Source organism: Bos taurus, chromosome 25 (assembly GCF_002263795.3).
Source record: "Bos taurus isolate L1 Dominette 01449 registration number 42190680 breed Hereford chromosome 25, ARS-UCD2.0, whole genome shotgun sequence".
Classification (NCBI taxonomy): Eukaryota; Metazoa; Chordata; class Mammalia; order Artiodactyla; family Bovidae; genus Bos; species Bos taurus.
Genome location: NC_037352.1, coordinates 2,080,803 through 2,101,822, shown reverse-complemented (window position 1 = coordinate 2,101,822; position 21,020 = coordinate 2,080,803). Strand labels below are relative to the sequence as shown.

The 21,020-nt window shown below is 54.6% G+C and overlaps 1 protein-coding gene across 2 annotated transcripts in view; it reads right to left on the bottom strand.

The window, feature by feature from the left end:
- Positions 1-9: 9 nt before the first annotated feature.
- PDPK1 (3-phosphoinositide dependent protein kinase 1) overlaps positions 10-21,020 on the bottom strand; it is a 73,185-nt gene continuing 52,174 nt past the window's right edge. For both annotated transcript variants that reach the window (XM_059881509.1, XM_024985289.2), the window contains exons 7-14: positions 20,561-20,636; positions 17,046-17,114; positions 16,723-16,819; positions 15,648-15,821; positions 13,952-14,169; positions 6,879-6,936; positions 5,893-6,045; positions 10-5,481 (exon numbers count right to left, since the gene is read on the bottom strand). In XM_059881509.1, coding sequence (XP_059737492.1) covers positions 5,365-5,481; positions 5,893-6,045; positions 6,879-6,936; positions 13,952-14,169; positions 15,648-15,821; positions 16,723-16,819; positions 17,046-17,114; positions 20,561-20,636 — 962 coding nt within the window. In that variant the 3' untranslated portion in view covers positions 10-5,364. The remainder of the gene's footprint in view (positions 5,482-5,892; positions 6,046-6,878; positions 6,937-13,951; positions 14,170-15,647; positions 15,822-16,722; positions 16,820-17,045; positions 17,115-20,560; positions 20,637-21,020) is intronic.

Below are 21,020 nucleotides of genomic sequence, written 5' to 3'. Positions count from 1 at the left end.
GCGAGAGTCTACACTCTACATGCTTTTTTATTACAAGACTACCGAGCATACGTGGAAAATTCATCTGGTAACTACATCTAAAGCACAAATATTTGGGGAAAAAAAAGAATAAACAGATTCATTAAATTATGATATGATTAAATCATCGACCAAATAGAAAATTTATATAATAAAGCCAGAAAAAAAAGTTGTAAAATATAGTTTACAATAATTATTCACATTCAAGGCTGTACATCCATACATACAACAACGTGGCCCCGAACATGAATTCAATCCAAATAATTCATATATTAGATTTTAAATAACACAGACTGAACTAGAGGCCAACAATAGCCGCAAATAACCTTATATAAGAATAAAAATACAAAAGTGTATATCCTAATATCATTGCATTATTTGTTTTCATAAGTTCTTTTTTTAATGTTTGCTTTGCCTGTACATCACAGTTACAGCTACAGACCAGGTAGAGAATATTACACATGTTATAACCGACTGCCACCAACCTGAAAGACAGCTAACATACTACTGATTCATCCTATTTTGTGTTGTTAAGGAACAGCTACAGCAGCTCTAAATATTGCAAAAATTTGATTTTGTCCATGTCCAATCAAACATCACGGTAGAGGCTTTTCATCAGCAAAATGAACCCCTATTCATAGTCATTCAGCCAGATGGGTTAGACTAGGGTGGATTACACAGCTAAAAAAGTTTGCCTTTTGTAAAAAGTTCTCTGTACATAGTTTGGTATTTCTTCATAGTGAAGAAATGGGTCTGGGGGAAATTCAGGTATCCTTGGAGGCTTGCCCACCATGCTGTCTGAGCTCAGATAAAACTGCCCTCTGCTGAACAGCTTCCTCCCCAGGCCAGATCTCCACAGGCAGCCTACTTCACAACCCTGCAGTCTTGGGCCAGCAGCCTGCACCCCTCAGAGGCTCTGGGAGTGACTCCTGCCCTGAGTTAAGGCACTTGCCATGTAGTCTGCCTAAGAAGCAAGGGCCACACCCACTCGAGTCACCATCAGTTAGTTCATGCTAGGTTTGGATATGAAAGAAAACACGGGGAAACGCATATGGTGCTATCTCCGAGGAGAGTACCTTCACCATGCTCACAGCTGCTCAGCCTCTGCTCTGGTCTATGGACCAACCAGGGGGAGGTGATCAGAGGGAAGGGAGAGCTAATTCTGCATAATCTGGCCACAGACTCTGACCACGCCAAGTGGCACTGGGCATGGCACCCAGAAGTCTCCCATGCGTGTTCCACCTCAGAAGTGACAGACCCCAAACTAAAGTGCAGAAATTAAGGAGGAAGCCAAATTTGGGTTGTCTGGACTTAAAAGACAACTAGGCAACCTGCAACACTGGTGGGCAAGGAGAGGGGAGAAATTCTTAAATCCTTGTCAGCCAGGACAATCACATTCTACAATGGAAAAACCTGGCCAGCGTGCTCTAATGAACTGCTAGGACCTAAGTCCTGGGATCTGAAGAGCATGAGGGCAAGCACACTTCCCTAAAATCCAATTGTCTACATGGTTTCAAGTAGAGCCTTTGCTCTTTTGCTGATTCCAAATGGCCCAGTGTACTTTCTGAGTCTACAAACTTCATTACAAATTATCCACTAAGTATGTGGCAAGGTCAGTTCAACACTTTTTATCTCTGCTGACTGTGCAGATGCAAATTCAGTACCATTGTGGACACAAAGTACAAGATTCTGGAAGTGTCACCAAGCACTTGAAAGCCATAGCAGCAGGGGAGGGAAGGTAACATGCAAGCATAACCAGGTTTTCTCCATGAAAATAAGGAAACTGGCTTTTGGAAAAATATGTCACAAATGGCCTGCAGTAATGACATCACTTTAGGATTAAGAGGGGGGGGGGGAAAGAGCAATCTTACTCAAACATTCTTGGGAACACACAGCTTACCAGAAATTGGTTTGTTCAGAATCTGCAGAGCACAACTAAGGAAGTTCTGTACTGGAACTCTGGTATCTACTCATCAGATCAAGACAGAGAAGAGACACTGTACCACCTTTAAAATGAACAGACTTTTTGCCCCCAAAACACCACTTCTAGGTATCTGGGCAGGGTGGGGGCGAGGGAGATTCAGAGTCCAAAATCAAAGATTTATGAGGATATTAATCACAGCATTATTTAAATGGTGAAAAACCAGAAGCCACCTAAATGTTTTATAGCAGTGAAATGGTCAGATAAATTATGATAAAAATTATCCATTAAACTCTACAATCATTAAAAATAAGGTTTTTAAATCACCGTTCAAACATGACACAACATTAAGAAAAAACACTAAGTGGGAAAAGCTGGATGCAAAATGGTTTGCGTTGTCATGTTCCCAGGTCAGTTACAAGAGCGAACACACGTGTGCAGGTGGGGCGGCGGGCGGCAGGCTGGGCCTGTACACAGACGCGCGCAGCGGGCTTTCCTGGGTGCTGAGCCTCCCGCTGACTTTTTTCAGAACACAAATGTTTTCACAAAGTACAAAGTCACCCGGAGCCCCACGCGCGCACCCTGTCCTCAGGGGTCTGTTGGCAGGTGGTTGGTCTCCTGCAATTCCTTCAGGCCTGCACCACCAATGCCACAGACTGGCCCCCAAGGGCGCTGGGGTAGGTGCAGTTCCCCTCAGCCCTGGCCTGACCCCAAGAGTCACCTTTCCCAAGGCAAGTCTGTAACCAGCCTCCTGAGATGCAAGGTTCAGAATGGCAGGCCTGTGGTGCCCCTCTTGGGGTGGGGCTTTGGGTTCCACGTGGGGCTGCCCACTGCCTTGGTCATGTCACACCTGGCTTCCTCACGCCCCTGGAGGGAGGCTAGGTGTTGCCAGGCGGCAGAGCCCTCGGCCCTCCGGCCCCCACTCCGTGGCAAGAGGGGCCGGGCGGTGGGGGAGCGGTGCTGTCCGAAAGGCACTGGCTTCAGCTCCGGCACCTCCCCCCCTGCCCCTCTCGGTACAACTTCGGGCTCCTGAGCTGTTCAACACTAGGGCATTCTCTTTCTCACCCTGGATCAGCCCACGTTTATATATATGTTTCCAGGTATGTCTGCGCGTGTTCAGAGACTGACATCCACCCACGTCTACATCTTAGAACGTAAGGCACCTGCCTGCCAGGATGATGGCTCAAAGGATGAGGTGGATAAAACTAAAGACTACACGAGGAAGCACAGGGCAAGAAGAGAATATCTAAGGGCCTTTAAAAGAAAAACAAGGGAAGAGGCTTGTGAGTGAGCAGAGAAAGGTGGCCGACAAAGAAGGGCTCAGCTGTCACCGGCTCAGGCCAGGGCAGTCACTTCAGCTCTGCCAGCTGCGAGCTCAACCCCGAAGCCCTGGGTCTCCGGCTCTGGAGGTTAAGATGGAGCTTGTCGGTTGAGCCCAGGAGGTAGTGGCGCTCTCCAGAGGGAAGAATGCAGTGGGAGCGTTGTCGCTCCCCGAGCGGCCAAGCCGAGTGCGCTTTTACAGCCAGGACTCAGCTCTGCCTATCACCCCCGCACCCAGACATCCAGGACAGACGCGGCGTGGACGCGGCTCCCTGCCCTCCAACTGCACACACAGACGTGGGCGCTGTGGCGAGGGACATTTGAACAGGGTGTACACCTGAAACCCAAGTCCTGATCCTGAAAGAAAGGCTCAAGACAGATTTGCTTTTGGGAAAGCAGGTGAACACAGGCAAGCTTTTTCCAAAGCAAGGAGACGGGGCTCCATACCCAGGGCAGTGCCTTATTTCTGGGCCGCCCCCCACCCTGGGCAGGCACCCCCTGCGCCTTGGTATCCTACACACACACACACACCCACTGGTAAACCTGGCTGCATCTCTGAGCCCCTCCAGCGCCCCCGCCGGCCCCTGCACAGTGGGATTCCCCATAGCCCAACCTCCTTCCGAGTTTAACAGCTGCTGTTGTGACATCACCAATAGAGATTAAGACATCCTTCCCTCCGTGTGGACCGTGGGTCACACACGGTGATGGGTGGGACAAGAGGTGGGGGCACAGAAGTCGTCAGGGGACCTTTGCCGTGGGAGTTTAAATCGGTGCCTTTGTGAAAGTCCAGAGGAAATGGCAGTCACCCCTCCCCTGGGGACAGGGCCACAGCGCCTGCTCCTCCTCCACTGGGACTGAAGGCTGCCCCCCGGGACACCCTGGGCAGGGCACACCCCTACAGAGCAAGAGGAAATAGCCTGACACTGGAGAGGGGTGGGCCGGGTTCACGTGTGCTGCTCCTGCCCCTGTGCAAGGGGAGTGGCACCACTGTTTTCCAGGCGAAGCCCACATGACGGGGACCAGGTGACCCGACGACGTGAGGGCTTTTTGATGTTCCCGGTGGACACGTAAAAACGCTCTGAGCTAGACTTGGAGAAGGGGCAACTTTAGCAGGAAAAGAGTGCACGGGGCGGCCTTGGTGTGATGGAGGACCGGCCCATGTGCCAATGCCAGGCACCTCGCAGCCCCGACTTCACCCAGACACACTCCATCTTCCAACCAAACTCTCAGAAGGGCTGCCGGCTCTTGCTCCTCCGAGAGGAGGCCACCAGGTCTGTCTGCCCCGCTGCCCTGGCCTCACAGGGGAGGGGACCACAGAGCCCCGGCTCCTGGGGCTCCCCCGGGTCAGTGCTCGGTCCCCAGCCCTGGGACAACGCTGCTCCGTGGAGTGACACACTGGAGCGCTCGGCAGGCGCCCTCCAACAGCAGCGGCTCCGTGTTTCGCCTGGACAACCTGTTCTACTTCTCACCGCCCGGAGCCTGCCCAGTCGACACGACGCAGGAGTGCTTGCAGACAGACAGCAAGGACCGCAGGAATCTCACAGCCACGACTACTGGAGGAGCCAAGCACGGTCGTGGGGATCGGGCCAGACACTGGGGACGAGAAGAAAGGGGCAAACGGACAAAAGCCAAGAACCCCCCGCCTGCAGAGCTGGAGCTCCCCCAGCAGGGGCCCGCCTGGCTCCCTGGGGAAGAGCTGGTTCCCCGATGATCCAGGGGCAGGGAGAGCCCAAAGACACGCCTTGGCCCAGGGGCCACAGCAGGATGGGCGTGACGGGCCTGCGGTGGAGAGCTGGCGCCGCGAGTCTGTCCCCGAGTCGGGGCGGGAGCCAGGCAGATGTGCACGGCACTAGTCCCCACGGCGAGCAGAGCGTGGAGAGCTCCACACAGCACAGAGAGCAAGCAAAGCGACCCTGAATTCCTTTTCGTTATTGGTTTTGTTCTTTGTGTGGTTGGATGTTTTTTTTCTTCTTTTCTTTTAAATAAAAAAGCTGCAAGGTTCCGCCGTCTGCGTCCCCCTTGAGATGGCCGGCAGGTGGTCTGGAAGCGTCCGGAGGCAGCAGGCTGTGCGGGGCATGGCCCCGCGGTGAGGGCGGGCTGCAGCGTCACTGCACGGCAGCATCCGGGTGGCTCTGGTACCTGTGCCGCCACACCTCCTGGATCTTTCGGCACCACTTATGCGCGTTCCCGCTGGGGTCCATCAGGTAATATGTCCTGTTTGGCTGCAGAGAGAGACACGCTGACTCTTCTGCTAGGGGTCCCAGCATGACTGGCACCCACCCGGCAGTGAGAAATGGAACAAAGAAGGTGCCGGCTCCTGCGGCCAACACAAGCGCCGCCAGCAAGCCCGCGAGCAGGCGGGCGTCTTCCTTCCACGTGTGTGCGGAGATTAAACATGCACATGAGGACCTGCAGTTCCCTGGGGGTGAGGTCACCCTGAGACTGAGAACAAGCACGGGTGTCTCCTGACTCAACTCTGAGCTGAGCCGTGAACGCTGGGATCCCTGGCGTGTGGGGAAGGGGGGACCACGACCCCCCCCTCACCTGCCCCACTGGACACAGCATTCGACCGCTCTGGCTGGAGGCACAGAGGCCCGAGTGCCCAGCAGGGGAGCCCGTGGGGACAAACTCACCGTGTGCACAAAGAAGGTTTTAAAATTCTTGGCCTCTGGTCGGAGTTCTTGTGACCATGGAATTTCACCTTTCAAGACTTTGTTGACAGGATCCACGTAATACAAGTGTGGCCCTTCCGTGAGCAGCAGCTGTCGTCGCCGTGCAAATAAACCCTGGTACAAATGACAACAGGAAAGAAAGGACTCTGCTTGTTAAGGCTCAGAGTGGAGGCTGAGTGCTCCCGCTGCCGCCTCGGATGCTGGACTGTCGGGGCGCTCCAGCACGGGGACCACCACCGGCCCTGCCCACTGGCCTGGGACAGGGGCAGGCACACCTCCCCTGATCAGGACCAGGCCCCCGGGTCAGATGGAAGCAGCAGCACCACGCCTGCTGGTGCGAGCTGGATCCCGGCGTCCAGGACGGAGCGTCCTACTCTGGCTGCCGCACGGGATGGGGCCGCAGCCTGGCCCGAGAGCCTGCCCTCAGCACCCAGGCCCTGCCGCTTCCCAGACCCTCTTCTCCACGCCAAGGCCGAGTCCTGCATGCTGACCCCCTGCCCGCCACCTTCACAGAGGCTCTCGGGGCAGAGACGCCGGGGGTGGGGGAGCCTGAGCCGACAAGGGCCCACAGCAGCGGAGAGAGAACGTGTACAGAGTCTGTTATTTTTGGACGCGTTAATCCATTTAATTAATTCATAAAACAGAGTAAGACTTTCAAAAACAATCCTGATAAAGTAATAAATGACTTGCTGGGATATAAAGAGAGGCTCCTCAGACAGAAACCTTGACCTCAGTGACCAACCCCAGCATCGGGCAGAAATCAGAACCCTGGCTCCCCAGTCAGCAACAAGAGGCCGAATTTCTATATGCCCAGCCTCATGTGCTCTCAGAGGTCTCCCCGAGTGGCTGAGGCCGTCCTTAGCTCTGACATGCAGAGACGATCTCTGAGAGGGAGGAATGGAGTAAGACACGGACGCTCAGGAAGGCGCCTCCGGACTCTAACTTACCTTCCGCTTGTCTACTGGACCCATTTTTAGTATTAAATTATTTTCTACAAACTGGTGCCTGTAAAAAAAAAGAAAACAAGGATCAGACACTCATGTCAGAGTCAGAAACTCTCCAAACTCCTCCCTCAGAACAAACTCCCCGACAGCACTGTGAGAGCCTCCCCCTTCAGAGACCCAAGCGCACTCCAGTGAGGGGAGCAAACTGCAGATGCGCCTGAGCGCGGGTGCCGCACAGAACCGCGCCTGCCCGTGGGCCCGGGGCCATGGGCGCTGGCAAGACCCCAGCCTTGGCTCTCCTCAGCACCGTCTGCTCGACAGGGGAAGGCACGGGCAGATGGCGGGAACACACGTGCTCGCCACTTGGAAGCAAAGCTGGGGTGAAAGAGAGACTGCTGTTCTCACGTCACCGCACTAAGCTGGGACCCCGACGCGGCGCTCAGAAACCACTGTGCTCTTTAGAATCACGAATCCCTAAAGAGCCAAGTTGGAAACTTGGTTTAAGAACATCTCATCTGGTGTTTCTATCATAGTAACAAAGCACTTGTATCCCAACATGGCAGGAATTTAGAAGAAAAACTCCCAAACAGAGATTCTGACTTAAAACATATTAGTAACAAGTACCGTCCACTTTGACTCCTGGGACATTAGCGTCTGCAGGTTCTCTCTTTTGGTTAAAGCTAGCCGTTAGTGCTTTACGTTTTGTCTGACTTGACTGAAATTCTTGATCTAAAGGTTCTACTGTAGAAACAGTAAAAGGCGTAAGACGCTTGTCACCTCACACAGCAACGATCTTACCCCAGAAGTGAGCAGACTACCCGCTCTCCTGGCTCCTCCTGGGACTGGCTCACATGCGAGGAGACAGCCTGGCTGGGGGGCCACGTTCTCCCATGAGTTTAACTGGCCTCCAGGTCTGCCCCACCAAATCCACCAGACAATGCCTGCCCCACAGACCCCACTAAACTAGGGCCCCCCACGAAGGACCCAGACCCAGTTAAACTGACACAGCACCGTCTGGGTTCTGAAAACAACTCAGAGGAATGTTAACAACAACAAAAAGTGTTGCGACTTTCATGAGGAAAAGTGTGATGCTTCCTCTGAGAGATACTTAAAAACCAAACAAAAACAAGACTTGAAACAAAGAGAAAAAATCAAGAAGTTCATGAAGAGACATAATGAGGGTCTCCCGCAGGGTAGAAACACGCAGATGAACCCATGGGGCCCAAGAGGAGCCCCTTTGACCAGCAGGTCCCACCACGTCAGAACCACACACTGATGACAGGCAGGAGATGATCAGATTATCTGATCTGACAATGGAGTGTGTGTGCGTGTGTGTGTGTATCTGTGTGTGTGTCCCCCGAGTACAGTCTAGTCCCAGGGGTGTGTGTGTATTTGTGTGTCTCCCGAGTAAAGTGTATTCCCAGGGCTGTGTGTGTGTGTGTGTGTGTATCTGTGTGTGTGTGTCCCGAGTATAGTCTAGTCCCAGGCTGGTCAAGGACCTCGCCGCCAAGGCCCACAGTTAGCTGGGCGGTAGGGGCCGGGTTGCCCGGGAAGCCAGGCAGGCAAGGACAGAAGCAGCCTCCACGGGGACGGCACAAAGAGGTCAAACAGCAGACCAGACAGCAGGGGACAGCGGGCAAGCTACGGTGGGAGGGACCCTTCTCTACGCTGAAAACAAGTCACCAAACAGAATAACGCACACGATACAAGGGAACAAAAGGAACCTCTAACTACAGAAATAACCACAATTTACAGGAAAACAGGCTGGAGAAGACCTTCCGCGAAGATAACCTACAGACAGCCAACACCTGAGCTCCAGAATGCACACAAAGCAGCTTTTATGGGTTAAAACCTTGAGAGAAAGCTGAGCCAAGGACACGGGCTGGAAATTCTCCCCAGAGAAATGAAGTGGCCCCAAATTCGCCATCAGATCAGTCGCTCAGTCGTGTCCGACTCTTTGTGACCCCATGAATCGCAGCACACCAGGCCTCCCTGTCCATCACCAACTCCTGGAGTTCACTGAGACTCACGTCCATCGAGTCAGTGATGCCATGCAGCCATCTCATCCTCTGTCGTCCCCTTCTCCTCCTGTCCCCAATTCCTCCCAGCATCAGAGTCTTTTCCAATGAGTCAACCCTTTGCATGAGATGGCCAAAGTACTGGAGTTTCAGCTTTAGCATCATTCCTTCCAAAGAAATCCCAGGGCTGATCTCCTTCAGAATGGACTGGTTGGATCTCCTTGCAGTCCAAGGGACTCGCAAGAGTCTTCTCCAACACCACAGTTCAAAAGCATCAATTCTTCGGCGCTCAGCCTTCTTCACAGTCCAACTCTCACATCCATACATGACCACACTTTGTTGGCAAAGTGATGTCTCTGCTTCTGAATATGCTATCTAGGTTGGACATAACTTTCCTTCCAAGGAGTAAGCGTCTTTTAATTTCATGGCTGCAGTCACCATCTGCACTGATTTTGGAACCCCAAAAAATAAAGTCTGACACTGTTTCTTGTTTCCCCATCTATTTCCCATGAAGTGATGGGACCGGATGCCATGATCTTCGTTTTCTGAATGTTGAGCTTTAAGCCAACTTTTTCACTCTCCACTTTCATCAAGAGGCTTTTGAGTTCCTCTTCACTTTCTGCCATAAGGGTGGTGTCATCTGCATGTCTGAGGTTACTGATATTTCTCCCGGCAATCTTGATTCCAGCTTGTGTTTCTTCCAGTCCAGCGTTTCTCATGATGTACTCTGCATAGAAGTTAAATAAGCAGGGTGACAATATACAGCCTTGACGAACTCCTTTTCCTATTTGGAACCAGTCTGTTGTTCCATGTCCAGTTCTAACTGTTGCTTCCTGACCTGCATATAGGTTTCTCAAGAGGCAGGTCAGGTGGTCTGGTATTCCCATCTCTTTCAGAATTTTCCACAGTTTATTGTGAACCACACAGTCAAAGGCTTTGGCATAGTCAAGAAAGCAGAAATAGATGTTTTTCTGGAACTCTCTTGCTTTTTCTATGATCCAGCGGATGTTGGCAATTTGATCTCTGGTTCCTCAGCCTTTTCTAAAACCAGCTTGAACATCTGTAAGTTCACGGTTCACATATTGCTGAAGCCTGGCTTGGAGAATTTTGAGCATTACTTTACTAGCGTGTGAGATGAGTGCAATTGTGTGGTAGTTTGAGCATTCTTTGGTATGGCTCCAAACAAAGACACCGAGCCCTACTCCTCTGGCGTTCTCCTGGGGTGCGCTGGGGTGCAGTGACCACAGGAGGGACTCGCTGAATACTGCAGTTATCCCGCTCCCAGGAATTTACCCTCAGGACACAACGACAGCAAAGAGGAGCACACATGCTCACAGCAGGAACAGTCCTGTCCGGGAACCTGCAGACGCAGGGCTGGCCGTCTCCTGGCACAAGGCCTCTGCCTGCATGCTCCCTCCCGGCTTCTCCCAAGACAGGAGAACCACGGTGGGCAGGGCGGGAGCAGCCCAAGCTGGGTGCAGGCTGGATGCAGCGGCTGCGGTGAGAAAGCCCAGGAGCAGCGTGCAGAGTGGCTGGGCAGCAGCCACAGCTCAGCAGCCCACTCACTCGGCTGACCAACCAGTCAGCTACCCTGAAACGTGTAAGGACTAAGGAAGCATTTTCATCTTTTACTTCCAAAAGGCAATCCCCACTTTCCTGAAGGGAGCGCCCAGGCCCCACCCGGCATTGGCACCGCCTCTCTGACAAGCGTGCAGACCCGAGTCAGAGACACACCTGACTCTCAGCACGTAGGCGGCGTATGGCTGCGGCTTTAACGCAGCCCGCTGCCCTACAGCCTCTGGCTTCCACCACTCAGGTGCCAGCTGCCCATGTCACTTCACATGGGGTGACAGGGTAACCCCCTTTACTGACTCCAGAGCCAGTTCCCTCCTCCTCACCCTCTCCCACCCTACCCAGACCCTGAGAAGGCCCACCTCAAGGCCATCAGCCCAAGGCTACCAGCGAGCCCTGGCTGCCACAGGAGGGCTGTCAGCCAGCCACGGCCCCGCGGTGGCTCCACAGGCCCCATGGCGGGGCTCCCACACCAGGCTGCCAGGCAGGGGAGGGAGGGCCAGGCGGCCATAGCCAGCTCGCTCCAAGTGCCCTCTCTGAAGCCTTCAGGGCGTGACGCCCCTTTATGCACTCAACTTTACAAAGACCCCAGAGAGCTCTCCTTCATTTGGGTCAGATGCATACTTATGTGTAAGAAATTAAAACAGATTTCAAACATTTAGCTCATTAAAAGGTGAAGTAAACCCATCCCATATTAATATAAATGAATTAATTTTTAAAATAACTTCTTTCAAAACAATGGTAATTAACAAAAAGCAGAAAACTGTTATATGTTCTGCAAACTCCTCTAACATCCGGCTCCACAGAAAGCTGGGTTTTCCTATCCGTTTCTGCTTTCACTCTGCTGTGATGCGGGCTGTGTCCAGGCTGAAGCGCATGAAGACCTCAGAGGAGTGCTTTAACAGCCTTTCAGCTATCTGTGGGCATTCTTCTTCGCAGACCCGAGCCAGAGACACACCTGACTCTCAGCATGTAGGCGGCATGTGGCCGCAGCTTTAACGCAGCCCGCTGCCCCACAGCCTCTGGCTTCCACCACTCATGTGCCAGTTGCCCATGTCACTTCACATGGGGTGACAGGGTAACCCCCCCTTTCCTGACTCCAGAGCCAGTTTCCTCCTCCTCACTCTCTCCCACCCTACCCCAGACCCTGAGAAGGCCCACCTCAAGGCCACCAGCCCAAGGCTACCAGCAACTACCAGCCCAAGGCTACCGGAGACTACATCAGAAGTCTCCGAGTGTCGTTTCTTACAGGTTAGCTGCCACGTGGAATCCAAATCCCCAGGAATGAATTTTTCATAGTCTGTGACACCAGAACCCACCCATCACCTTGCACTGGGACTGGATCCTCCACCCTGACGTGGTCTGACAGCACTCAACATTGGTTCGCTGAGTTATGGAGATCTTCTGAATCCTGACCAATTTCATTCTATGATATCAACAAATCAATCCACAAACATCGCTACGTTTCTCCTCAAAAGCACTTTCTCTTTTAAGCACTGGGAAGGTGTCAAGCTGACAGTGACGGGTAAAGTTTCCCCAAATTCTAATTTTCACTTGAAGGCTGTGATTTTATCACTGGCAACAAACACTAGCAGTTGTTTTCCCTGAAGCTACAGGCTCATTCCATTCATTTCCCAGAACAACACTGGTTGAACAGCTGAGTGGATAACCCCAACTGGCAGGCAGACCTTCCAGTGGAAACGGGCTTCCAGAAGCAGACCAGACGTCCAGCTCCCAGCGAGGTCAGCATGCAGAGCCCGTCCTGAGCGGCCTCGCCCCGGGGGCCGGGACAGCAGGAGGCGTTCTGCAGCCCTCTCACCCGCTCCACAGCACACTCCCCAAACGCGTCCTCCCTAGCAGGCTGCTTGTCTTCCTCTGCCTGTGACCGGTGGCTGTAGAGCCGGCTCTCCTCGCACCGCCTGGCCCCGCAGCTGGCGGGCCTGCCCACGACTGCTCTGGCACCATCACTACATGGCAACGCGTTTGTTCCAGAAGAAGTCGTGATATTCAAAAGGGGTGCTCAGCACAGACTGTCTCACACACGGCGCTTCCTGCCAAGCCACACAGGGAAAATGTAAAAGAACGCTTTCCTTGATGGCAAGCTGGGGCAAATGCCTGCAGACAGACGCCAGCCAAGTAGTGAGTGAGTGCAGTCCCACTGGAGGTCTGTCCACCTGGAAGGGGAGAGAGCCACGTGGAGGCAGAGGCACCAACTCTCTCCCCATGTCAGCAGCCACATCTTCAATCCAGTGAGTTACGGACCATGCTCGTGGCCCCAGGGGCTGTCGGCAGGGCCAGGGGCTGAGACTCTTCGGACTTCGAGCGATCTACCACACCTAACTCCTCGCTAAGGCGCTCCAGGGGCTGCACGATGTCTGGGTTGGAAAGAGCTCGTCACGTGTCACTTACAACATTCCATTCTTTTCTCTCTGAAATTCTGAGTGACTGGTCTCCAGATGCTGCTGCAACTTCTCGGGCACCAAAACAGCAAAGATACTGTTCACAGACACAACACGGCAAGTTGCTCAGACCCCACAGGCGGGGAAAGCAGCGTCTGTCTCACTTCTGTTTCATACACTTGTGCCCAGTTTCTCTGGAGTGGATTCCTCCCTGCCAGGATTCAGAGAACTCAGGGTCTTCCTCTTGGCCCTGCAAAAGCTCCTCTCTGCCCGTGCAAAAAGTGAAACCAAGAAAACGCTTGAAGACAATGTCCAGGCAGAGAACCTCTTTTCAACAGGACCACGATGGAAAGCAGGAAAGAAACACACCAACTGGTTTTACTTTGTAAGAATTTGCAACTTCTCCTCCCAAAAATATGATGCGCAAGTAGAATAAAAAGATAAACTGAAGAATAACGCTTTCTCAACAAACAAGGAACAGTCTTCATATCCATGGCGCTGAAAAGTCAATTTTCAAAAGACGTAAAATGTACACCCAAAAAAGGGTGAAAGGACACAAAAGTACCTCAAAAAATAAATACAAGTGGCCAACACACATGAAGAGGTATGCCCCGACCAGAATACAGGCGTCCGTTCACACGGCCCATTTCTAGAGCAGCCGGACACCCAAGGGCAGGGGGGCCCTCGGGAAACAGAGGCTCTCAGGCGCCGTGGACACTAAGCACTGCCTCCTTAAACAGGCATGCCCCACCCGCCACCTCAGGGCGCACCATGAACGAGACAAATGAGAGCCACGTGCAGAGGGTGATCTAGAGCCAAAGCTTGGAACATCCTAAACGCTCCACCAGGGAGTGGTGGATATACTAGCGGATCCCAGTCCAAGCACACTGCTGGCGTGCCTGGCCTGCTGAGCTCCAGGGCGCCAACCCCACACAGCCCCAGCCAGCGCTCCCAACACCTACTTTCAGTTCAGCGCTTCGAGGGTCGGGTCCTCATGTGCAAAAGGCAGCTATGCGTGCCGGGGCCCTGACGGCAGCGGGGACAGAAAGCGGGACTCACGGCGCTGCTCATGCCCGTGCATCCTTACCAAGGGTTTCCGCTTGCCTGCTTCTCCAACAACAACCTCTTCTCGTCTTCAGAAAACTGTAAGTCCAGTTCAAAGGAGTTCGTGTCCAGGTCGTGGATGTACTGCTCGATGTTGCTGCCCACCCGCTGGGGCAGACCCGTGTCCACGGCCGACAGGGAGTGCGAGGAGGAGGACGCGGACACCTGCATGCAGCCGAACTGGCTCAGGAGATTGTCGTACTGCGGGGAGAGCAGGCAGTGAGCGTGGCGCCCGGCTCCCCTCCGCCCCCAGCATCCTGACCCCCCTGCCCTGGAGGGCACCCCGTGGCCCACATCCTGAAGGTCGAGCCCCCAGGCAGACAAGCTGCTGACCAGGGGCCCCGCTCGGAGTACCCTGACCAGTGTGGGCCACTCAGACTTCTCCTCACTGCACAGCTGGCCACCAAGCCTCAGGCTGGGCCCGACCTGCCCTGCGCCCCACTTCTGACAGCAATCTCAGAAGCTGTTCACCCCTGAGAGAGGGGGTTATCTTCAGTCCTGACCTACAGGAAGGGGAGAGCCGGGACCTGGGCCTGCTGACCTCCGTGGGTCCCATGCCGCCCTGCAGGGTCAGGATTAAGGTGGCAACACCAGAGCTCTCACCCTGGCAAACACGATGAGACAGCAGACAGAGGGCCTGCACACGACAGGCAGGAGTGTATACACGCCCCGTGGAGCCAGGGTTCCCAGGCACTGAGATCAGAGACAACGACTCCCTCGGAGCCCAGCCAGCAGAGTGTGGCCCTCTGTGGGATCCCCCTGCCACAGGCCCTGGGGACCCTCCCCATGCCAGCATCAGGGCTCAAGGGTCTGGTCGGCCTCTAGGGCCAAGGTGGAAGTCCTCTGCGTGTGCAAAGGACGCGGACAGCTGGAGCCAGTGAGACAGGGAAGCAGACCAGAGTGGGGGGCACAGATGACTCCCCATGTCTGGGTCTCCTTGAGTCTGAGCATAAAGGATATTTTAGGGCAAAAGAAGGGGGACGTACAGCTTCAAAAGGTAGGTGGAAGCCATAAAGAGGCGCTCTTAATCTCCAGGAGGCGATGCCTGTTGTAATTTTAACTCAGCTGTGAGTGACTTTTAAGATAAACTCTAGAATTCCTCAGTCAACTGAGGTGGAGCGCTATATGACGACTGGTTGCAAGCCATAATGACAGAAATCACACCAAAAAATGGACTGCGGCTGACGATAAAAACATCTGAAACTGCACACAAACACGGCCTCCCCCAGCAGAGTGAAGGGACCAAGCACAGCAAGGGCCTCTGCACCCACCCCAGGCCTAGAGTCGGGCGCCGGGAGCCGACGGCAACCAGCGTCCATCCTCGAGGCTACGTGCCCTGAAAGCGCAAAGCAGCAGTGCCCAGGCCTCTCTGGGAATAGAGGAAGCACTCCAGAATGTCTCCAGAGACACAATTATAAAGATACCAGCCAAAATGCAAAGACAGAAGCCCACCAGGAGAACTGGTACCCAGGCTCTGGGCCAGTCCCTTTGGGCAAAACTAACTAGAGGAGAGGTGACAGGGACGCGCCCAGGGCCTGGCACTCTACTCGGGGCGCACGGAAGCCTCTTCAGTCCCAGTGGGGACCTCGAGGCCAGTGTTCACCGCCCTCCACCACGTATCTCCACTAGCTCTCGCTCCGGCCACCGTCCCCCCTGAGGGATGCCGCAGTGTGGCTCACGTTGCCATAGCAGTCCTCGTCGTCTTCCGACATGGCCGGCAAGTAAGCCGTGAGCTTTGGGGGCGTCTGGTGATGCAGGTCCTCCCACGAGATGGACTCAAAGAACGGGTGGGCTTTCAGAGGGCCATACCCCTCCATTTCTTCACAGCCTAATCGCTTTGTGGCATCTAAAACCTGAAACAGAAGTTGAGACAAGTGGGCATTAGGGTTAAAACACAATTCTGACCCAAAAAACTCTTCTGAGTAGTTCTCAGTTCTTGGGGTCTCTTGGAACTTGGAAGGACACGGAGGGCTGGGGACAACGGAGTCACCCTCAGGGGTCCTTTCACTTTTCTGGAGTCTCTGCCCCTCCTCACACAGGTGCAAACGAATCACGACATTAAAAGTTCACAAATAGTGGCAAGAATCCTCTTAAAATCCTAAAACAAGAAAGAGGAGCTCACTGGCTTCAATAAAAGAATGAAGAGTTCACCGAGAGGGCTCCAAGGGACCTCGGCATCCGGCTGCCCCCAGCTCCATGGAGGACGCAGGCCTCCCCCACTGGGGACAGCGCAGGAGGGCCAGGCGGGCAGAGGCAGACGCACCCCTCCCGCCCAGACCAAGAAAAGGGAAGGTGTGGAGCCAACACACACCAGGGGAAAGGACACTGCGGTTTCCAGAACACACACACTCCCTTCCTGGGCACACTGTCCCTATGCTGACGTCTGACACCTCGCATGCCTGACTCTAAAGCGGACACTCACCAACGTCGCTGGGCGGAACTTACACCACCAGCCACGCAGCATAAACAGCCCCAGCGCCCCGCAGCCTGAAGTGCTGTGTGTGCTGACGAGCAACTGCAGAGCACTAGAGTAACTTCCTGTCTTAACTAAGGTCAGAAATCAGACACCTGGGAACTGAAAAGGCTTGATGGGAAGAGACTGGAGACACACATCTACCTACAACCATTACCTACCCTCAAACGCCCTTTATTAAACATGGTGCTGCCAAGGAAAGCCCCTCTGACCACAAGACGAAAGGGACTCAGGGGGTGGCTACTGGATGAGCTCACCAGAAGAAAATGCAAAACAGTTACCAGAAGTTTTTCCACAAGATCTCTCGCCTTAGGAAAGAATTTTTCAGGAAAGTCATACTCCAACTTAATGATCTTCTGAAATATAAGATACTCATTTCTGTAAAACAAGAAAAGCCGTTATTCTGGGTGGGGGCACACAGATCCCAGCCCACCCCAGGACAGAGCTGCAGCCCTCCGGACCCAGCCGGCTCCCTCTCCCGCAGAGAGCCACCGCGGTCACTGAAGAGCTGGCTGGACAGGCCCCCCACCCCCCCGGACTGCCCTCTCCCGTTCCTCATCAGGCTGCTGTGAAGGGGCGGCCAGAGCCAGGCGGGGTCTCTTACCCAGCTCGGAACGGAGGCAGTCCTGCCACAAGCTGGTATATGATGCATCCAAGTGCCCAAAGGTCTGAACTTCACGGGAAGAGAAAACACAGGAGAGTGACATTTGTAACTTCAGCGGTGAGCACAGCTCATGTCCCTCCGTCTGTTCACGCCACCCGATTCAGCTTCTCACCCCTTCCTCTCCTTTAAAACCAAGTCAGTGTGTGGTGGAGACCTCACCTGCTCTGGGCTCCCCTTGAGGGGGCCTCCCTGCTGGGCCAGGACCAGAGGGTCCTGCACACACTGCGGGCGCTGCTGGGCCGGGCCAGGTCAGGTGCCTCCCTCGGGGGCAACCAGCGCCCCCATAGGCCTGGCCTGACCCTGACCAGGGAGCAGTGGGCACTCCTGAGGGCAGCAGCCACTGGCAGAAAAGCCCCTCCTCCAGTGCCAGGGAGGGCACAGGCTCAGAGTCGCTCCTCGTCACTGTCGCCCTGAGGACACGGACGCGGTTCAAGTGTCAGGCTGCACACGGAGCACTTCTCTTGCACTGTCTGGACTCTTGGTGCACAGCCCGCCCCTCAGGAACCAGCTGCAGGAAGCCTGGAGGGGCTGCCCTGCTCCCACCCACGCTCTCCCCTTGGGGCACCACAGAGTCCTACTGAGAACCACTTTGCATGCTTTATTTCCTCTGTCAGTTCTGCGTTCTACTCCCAGCTTAGCCCTAGGAAAGCACCAAGAGGCAACTCGCCCTGCACAGCCAGCTGCTGCCCTGCAAGCCCTAAACGTACAAGGCTCGTGGGGTGCTGGACACAGGCAGCTCCTGGAAGAGGCCACACCGGGCATTCCGGAGACGAGCTCATAGGTCGTGGGCAAGACAACGGGCCGGTTACAGGGCTGGGGGCCTGAGTGGAGGCCCTGTCCTCGGACCCGCATCACCAGCACGGCAGGCAGATGAAGGACTCGATGTGAGTTAAAAACGCCACATATCAGAAATCTGAGTCACAACACACAGGTTGGGTGAAGGCATGTTAAAGACAAGCGTGCATTCTCAATAACTAGTCCTTAGCCCTTTGCGTCCTCTGCTGTCTAGTGTAGTTAACAGGGGGAGCTACACGAGACAAACGCTGACAGAAAAGCACCGGCCCCGTGCTGCGACAGTGTCCAGAAAGGGGGGCGGGCTGTGTGTGTGTTGGGGGGCTGCCTCTCTAGTCGTCCCGGGTCATCTCCAAGGAGCAGGACCGCTAGCAGAACCAGCCCTGGGCTACCTTTCCACAAGCGTCTTATCATTTAATGTTTTCTAATGCGATGAAAAATAAAAGGGGAAGCCAGTGAACATTTCTGGAAAGCAGTATGCACCGGTGATTTCTTTAAATGCTCAGTTAAACAGAGTTATTCTATTCTTGAAATTCAAAGCAGACCACGGGGCAGCGCGGTGCCCAGCTGCTCAGGCAGGAGCCCGTCTTCCCCGGCACAGGCTGTGCACACGCAGGAGGCGCGTCAGGCCACGCCCGACACGGGAGGAACCACAGCGAAGCTGGATAAGCTACACCGAGGTCACAGGTGAGGAGACCACACAGCTCTGAAGAGATTTCTGCCAACACTGTGAGTGACATGGGAGATGCCCATCAGCTAATCGCAGGGAGTGTGATTCAAAACTGATCACTCAGTGTGATTCCAGCTGTACAAAACTACGTAAACACATACACAACACACAGAAAAAAGGAGCTGCAAAGAGGCCCCACCAAACCACTGTCTGCGACTGCAAGCGGGTCAGAGACCGTGAGTGCTTTCTGTTTTTGTTCTGACTGCTTGCCTTAAGGAATCTCAGTTCCCCGACCAGGGATTGAAACCCGGCCACAGCAGCGGAAGTGCTGAATCCTAACCACTAGGCCACCAGGGAACTCCCCATTAATTGCTTTCTTTTAATCTTCATATTTTCTAAGAATTCTTTATAATGAAAAGGTATCACTTTTACAATCAGAAAAAAAAAAATTCGTAACTATTTTTACGTATCACATGACTTTAAGAATTAAAAGCATAAAGGATGCCCAGTGACGTGCCCCTCAGCCCTGGTACAGCCCGCCAGCTGTCCATGCCCTGTGTGTCCTGGTAGAGGTCTAAACGCACAGACGAGTGCCCCTGTGCCCTCCTCTCCCTCAGCAGAGCCTGGAGACCTTCCTCTATCAGCAGTGAGAGCTTCCTCTTTCTAAAAGTGATCCAACGAGAGGAAAAGCCGGTTCTCGGCCAGCAGGGACACACTGGAGTCTGGCTGAGCGCGCCTGGAGGAGGGCTCTTCAGCAGGGCCCTTGGGGTGTCTGGGACCCGCCGTCCTGGGGCTTTCACACTGTGGGACGCTGGGCGGCACCCCCGGCTCCACCCAGTGCCTCCCAGCCGTGAAGTGTGACATCAGAACTGTCTAGACCAGAAGTCCCCTGGCGGGAGAACTGCCCCACGGGGAAGCCCTGACCCACAACAGCGTCTGGCCACAGGAAGAGCTCCAAGTCTGTTGATTCAGTGAAACAAAACAAAAAACAAAAAAACAAAGAGCTCAGCAACTGCTAAGATGGCCAAGTTTTCCTAACATCTTTCTACCCATAATGTCTGTGCCCTGTGGATCCATCCACTCCCTAAAAGTTTCTGAAAAGCCTTCAGGCTCAGAAATAGCTGCTGTGCCCAGAACCATCCTCACTTCTGCCTCTGGCAGCGGCTTGTTGCGCCAGGAAGGCGGCCGTGCAGCCCACGGGCGCAGACACTGGCCGTGTGGGCCCTGGTCAGCTCCGATGGCACCTGCGGGCCAAGGGCCTGGCCCAGGGCAGGAAGAGCCGAAAAGGCCTCACCACAGAACCTGTCCCCGAACCCTGATAGCCCATTCCTATCGCCGCCTCTCCATCCTCGCCTGCCTCACGCCTGCTCCAGACAGCCCCCCAGATGCCCCCAGCCCCAGACCATTGGCACCCACCTGCTTTACCTCCACTGCCCACTGCCCGTCGCCAACCCTCTCCACGCTCCGGACATCCCTTTGGGAACAACACCCCAGCCCCTGCACTTCTCATTCCACAACTGAGGCCTCTGCCTGGGTCCTCCAGCCTGTGGCCACCACCGGGCCTGGCTCCTGGAGGGCCTGCTGGGCCCGCCCTGCACTCTGCAGAGCGTGGTACACTCAGCAGCTGACCTGAGCAGAGGTGGCGTCAAGGCTCCCCGGGCTCCAGGCCACGGCAGGAAGCCTCGGGTCAATCAGACAGACCTGCTGGCCACGCTGTTCCCCACTGCACAGTCAGTCGTTCCGACAGGAGCAAGACCAAATCTCAGAGCATAAGAGCAACCACCACCCAGGAAGGATAAGCAGTGACAATAAAGTTAACACGCAGGTTATCAAAGGAAAGATGCTGGCTAAAAGGCAAAACATTAACTTCTTCCAAAGGAGGCTCAGTGAGGTAAAGGCCATGAAAGGCATTCTCTTAACTACTGATTTCACCTGAAAGAAGTACCAGCACTTTAGAGGAGAGAGAAGCATGGGTCAGAGGAAAGCAGGTTACCTCTTACAGGCCGATTTCTCTGTGAGCAGCTCTGGAGAGACATACTGGGCTGTTCCCACAAACGAGTTGGCCCTGGCTGATGAGAAGAGGGGAGAGGAGACGGTCATGCTGCGCCAGCGCTTCCACCGTGGACGCTGCCGTCGGCGTTCACCTCTCAGGACGCCGCGGTCACCCGCCATCCGCCCGTACCCTCCCGAGAGCGGGACTTGTTGGGGACCCCCTGCACCCCCTTCTGGGGCCCGCCCCTGCCCCGAGGCTCCCAGGTGGCCCTGACTCCAGGGCAGTGCTCTGGCCCGCCCTCCTCCCGCCCACACCCCCCGAGTGGCCCTCGCCCAGTGCACTGTCAGCTGGGAGCACCTTGCGGACGGGCTCCCGTTTGCTCACCGCTGGAGCCGGGGTGCCTAAACCAGCCCTGCACACATGCAGTGTGGGGCCAGGACTAGACCCCCCCGCAGGGAGA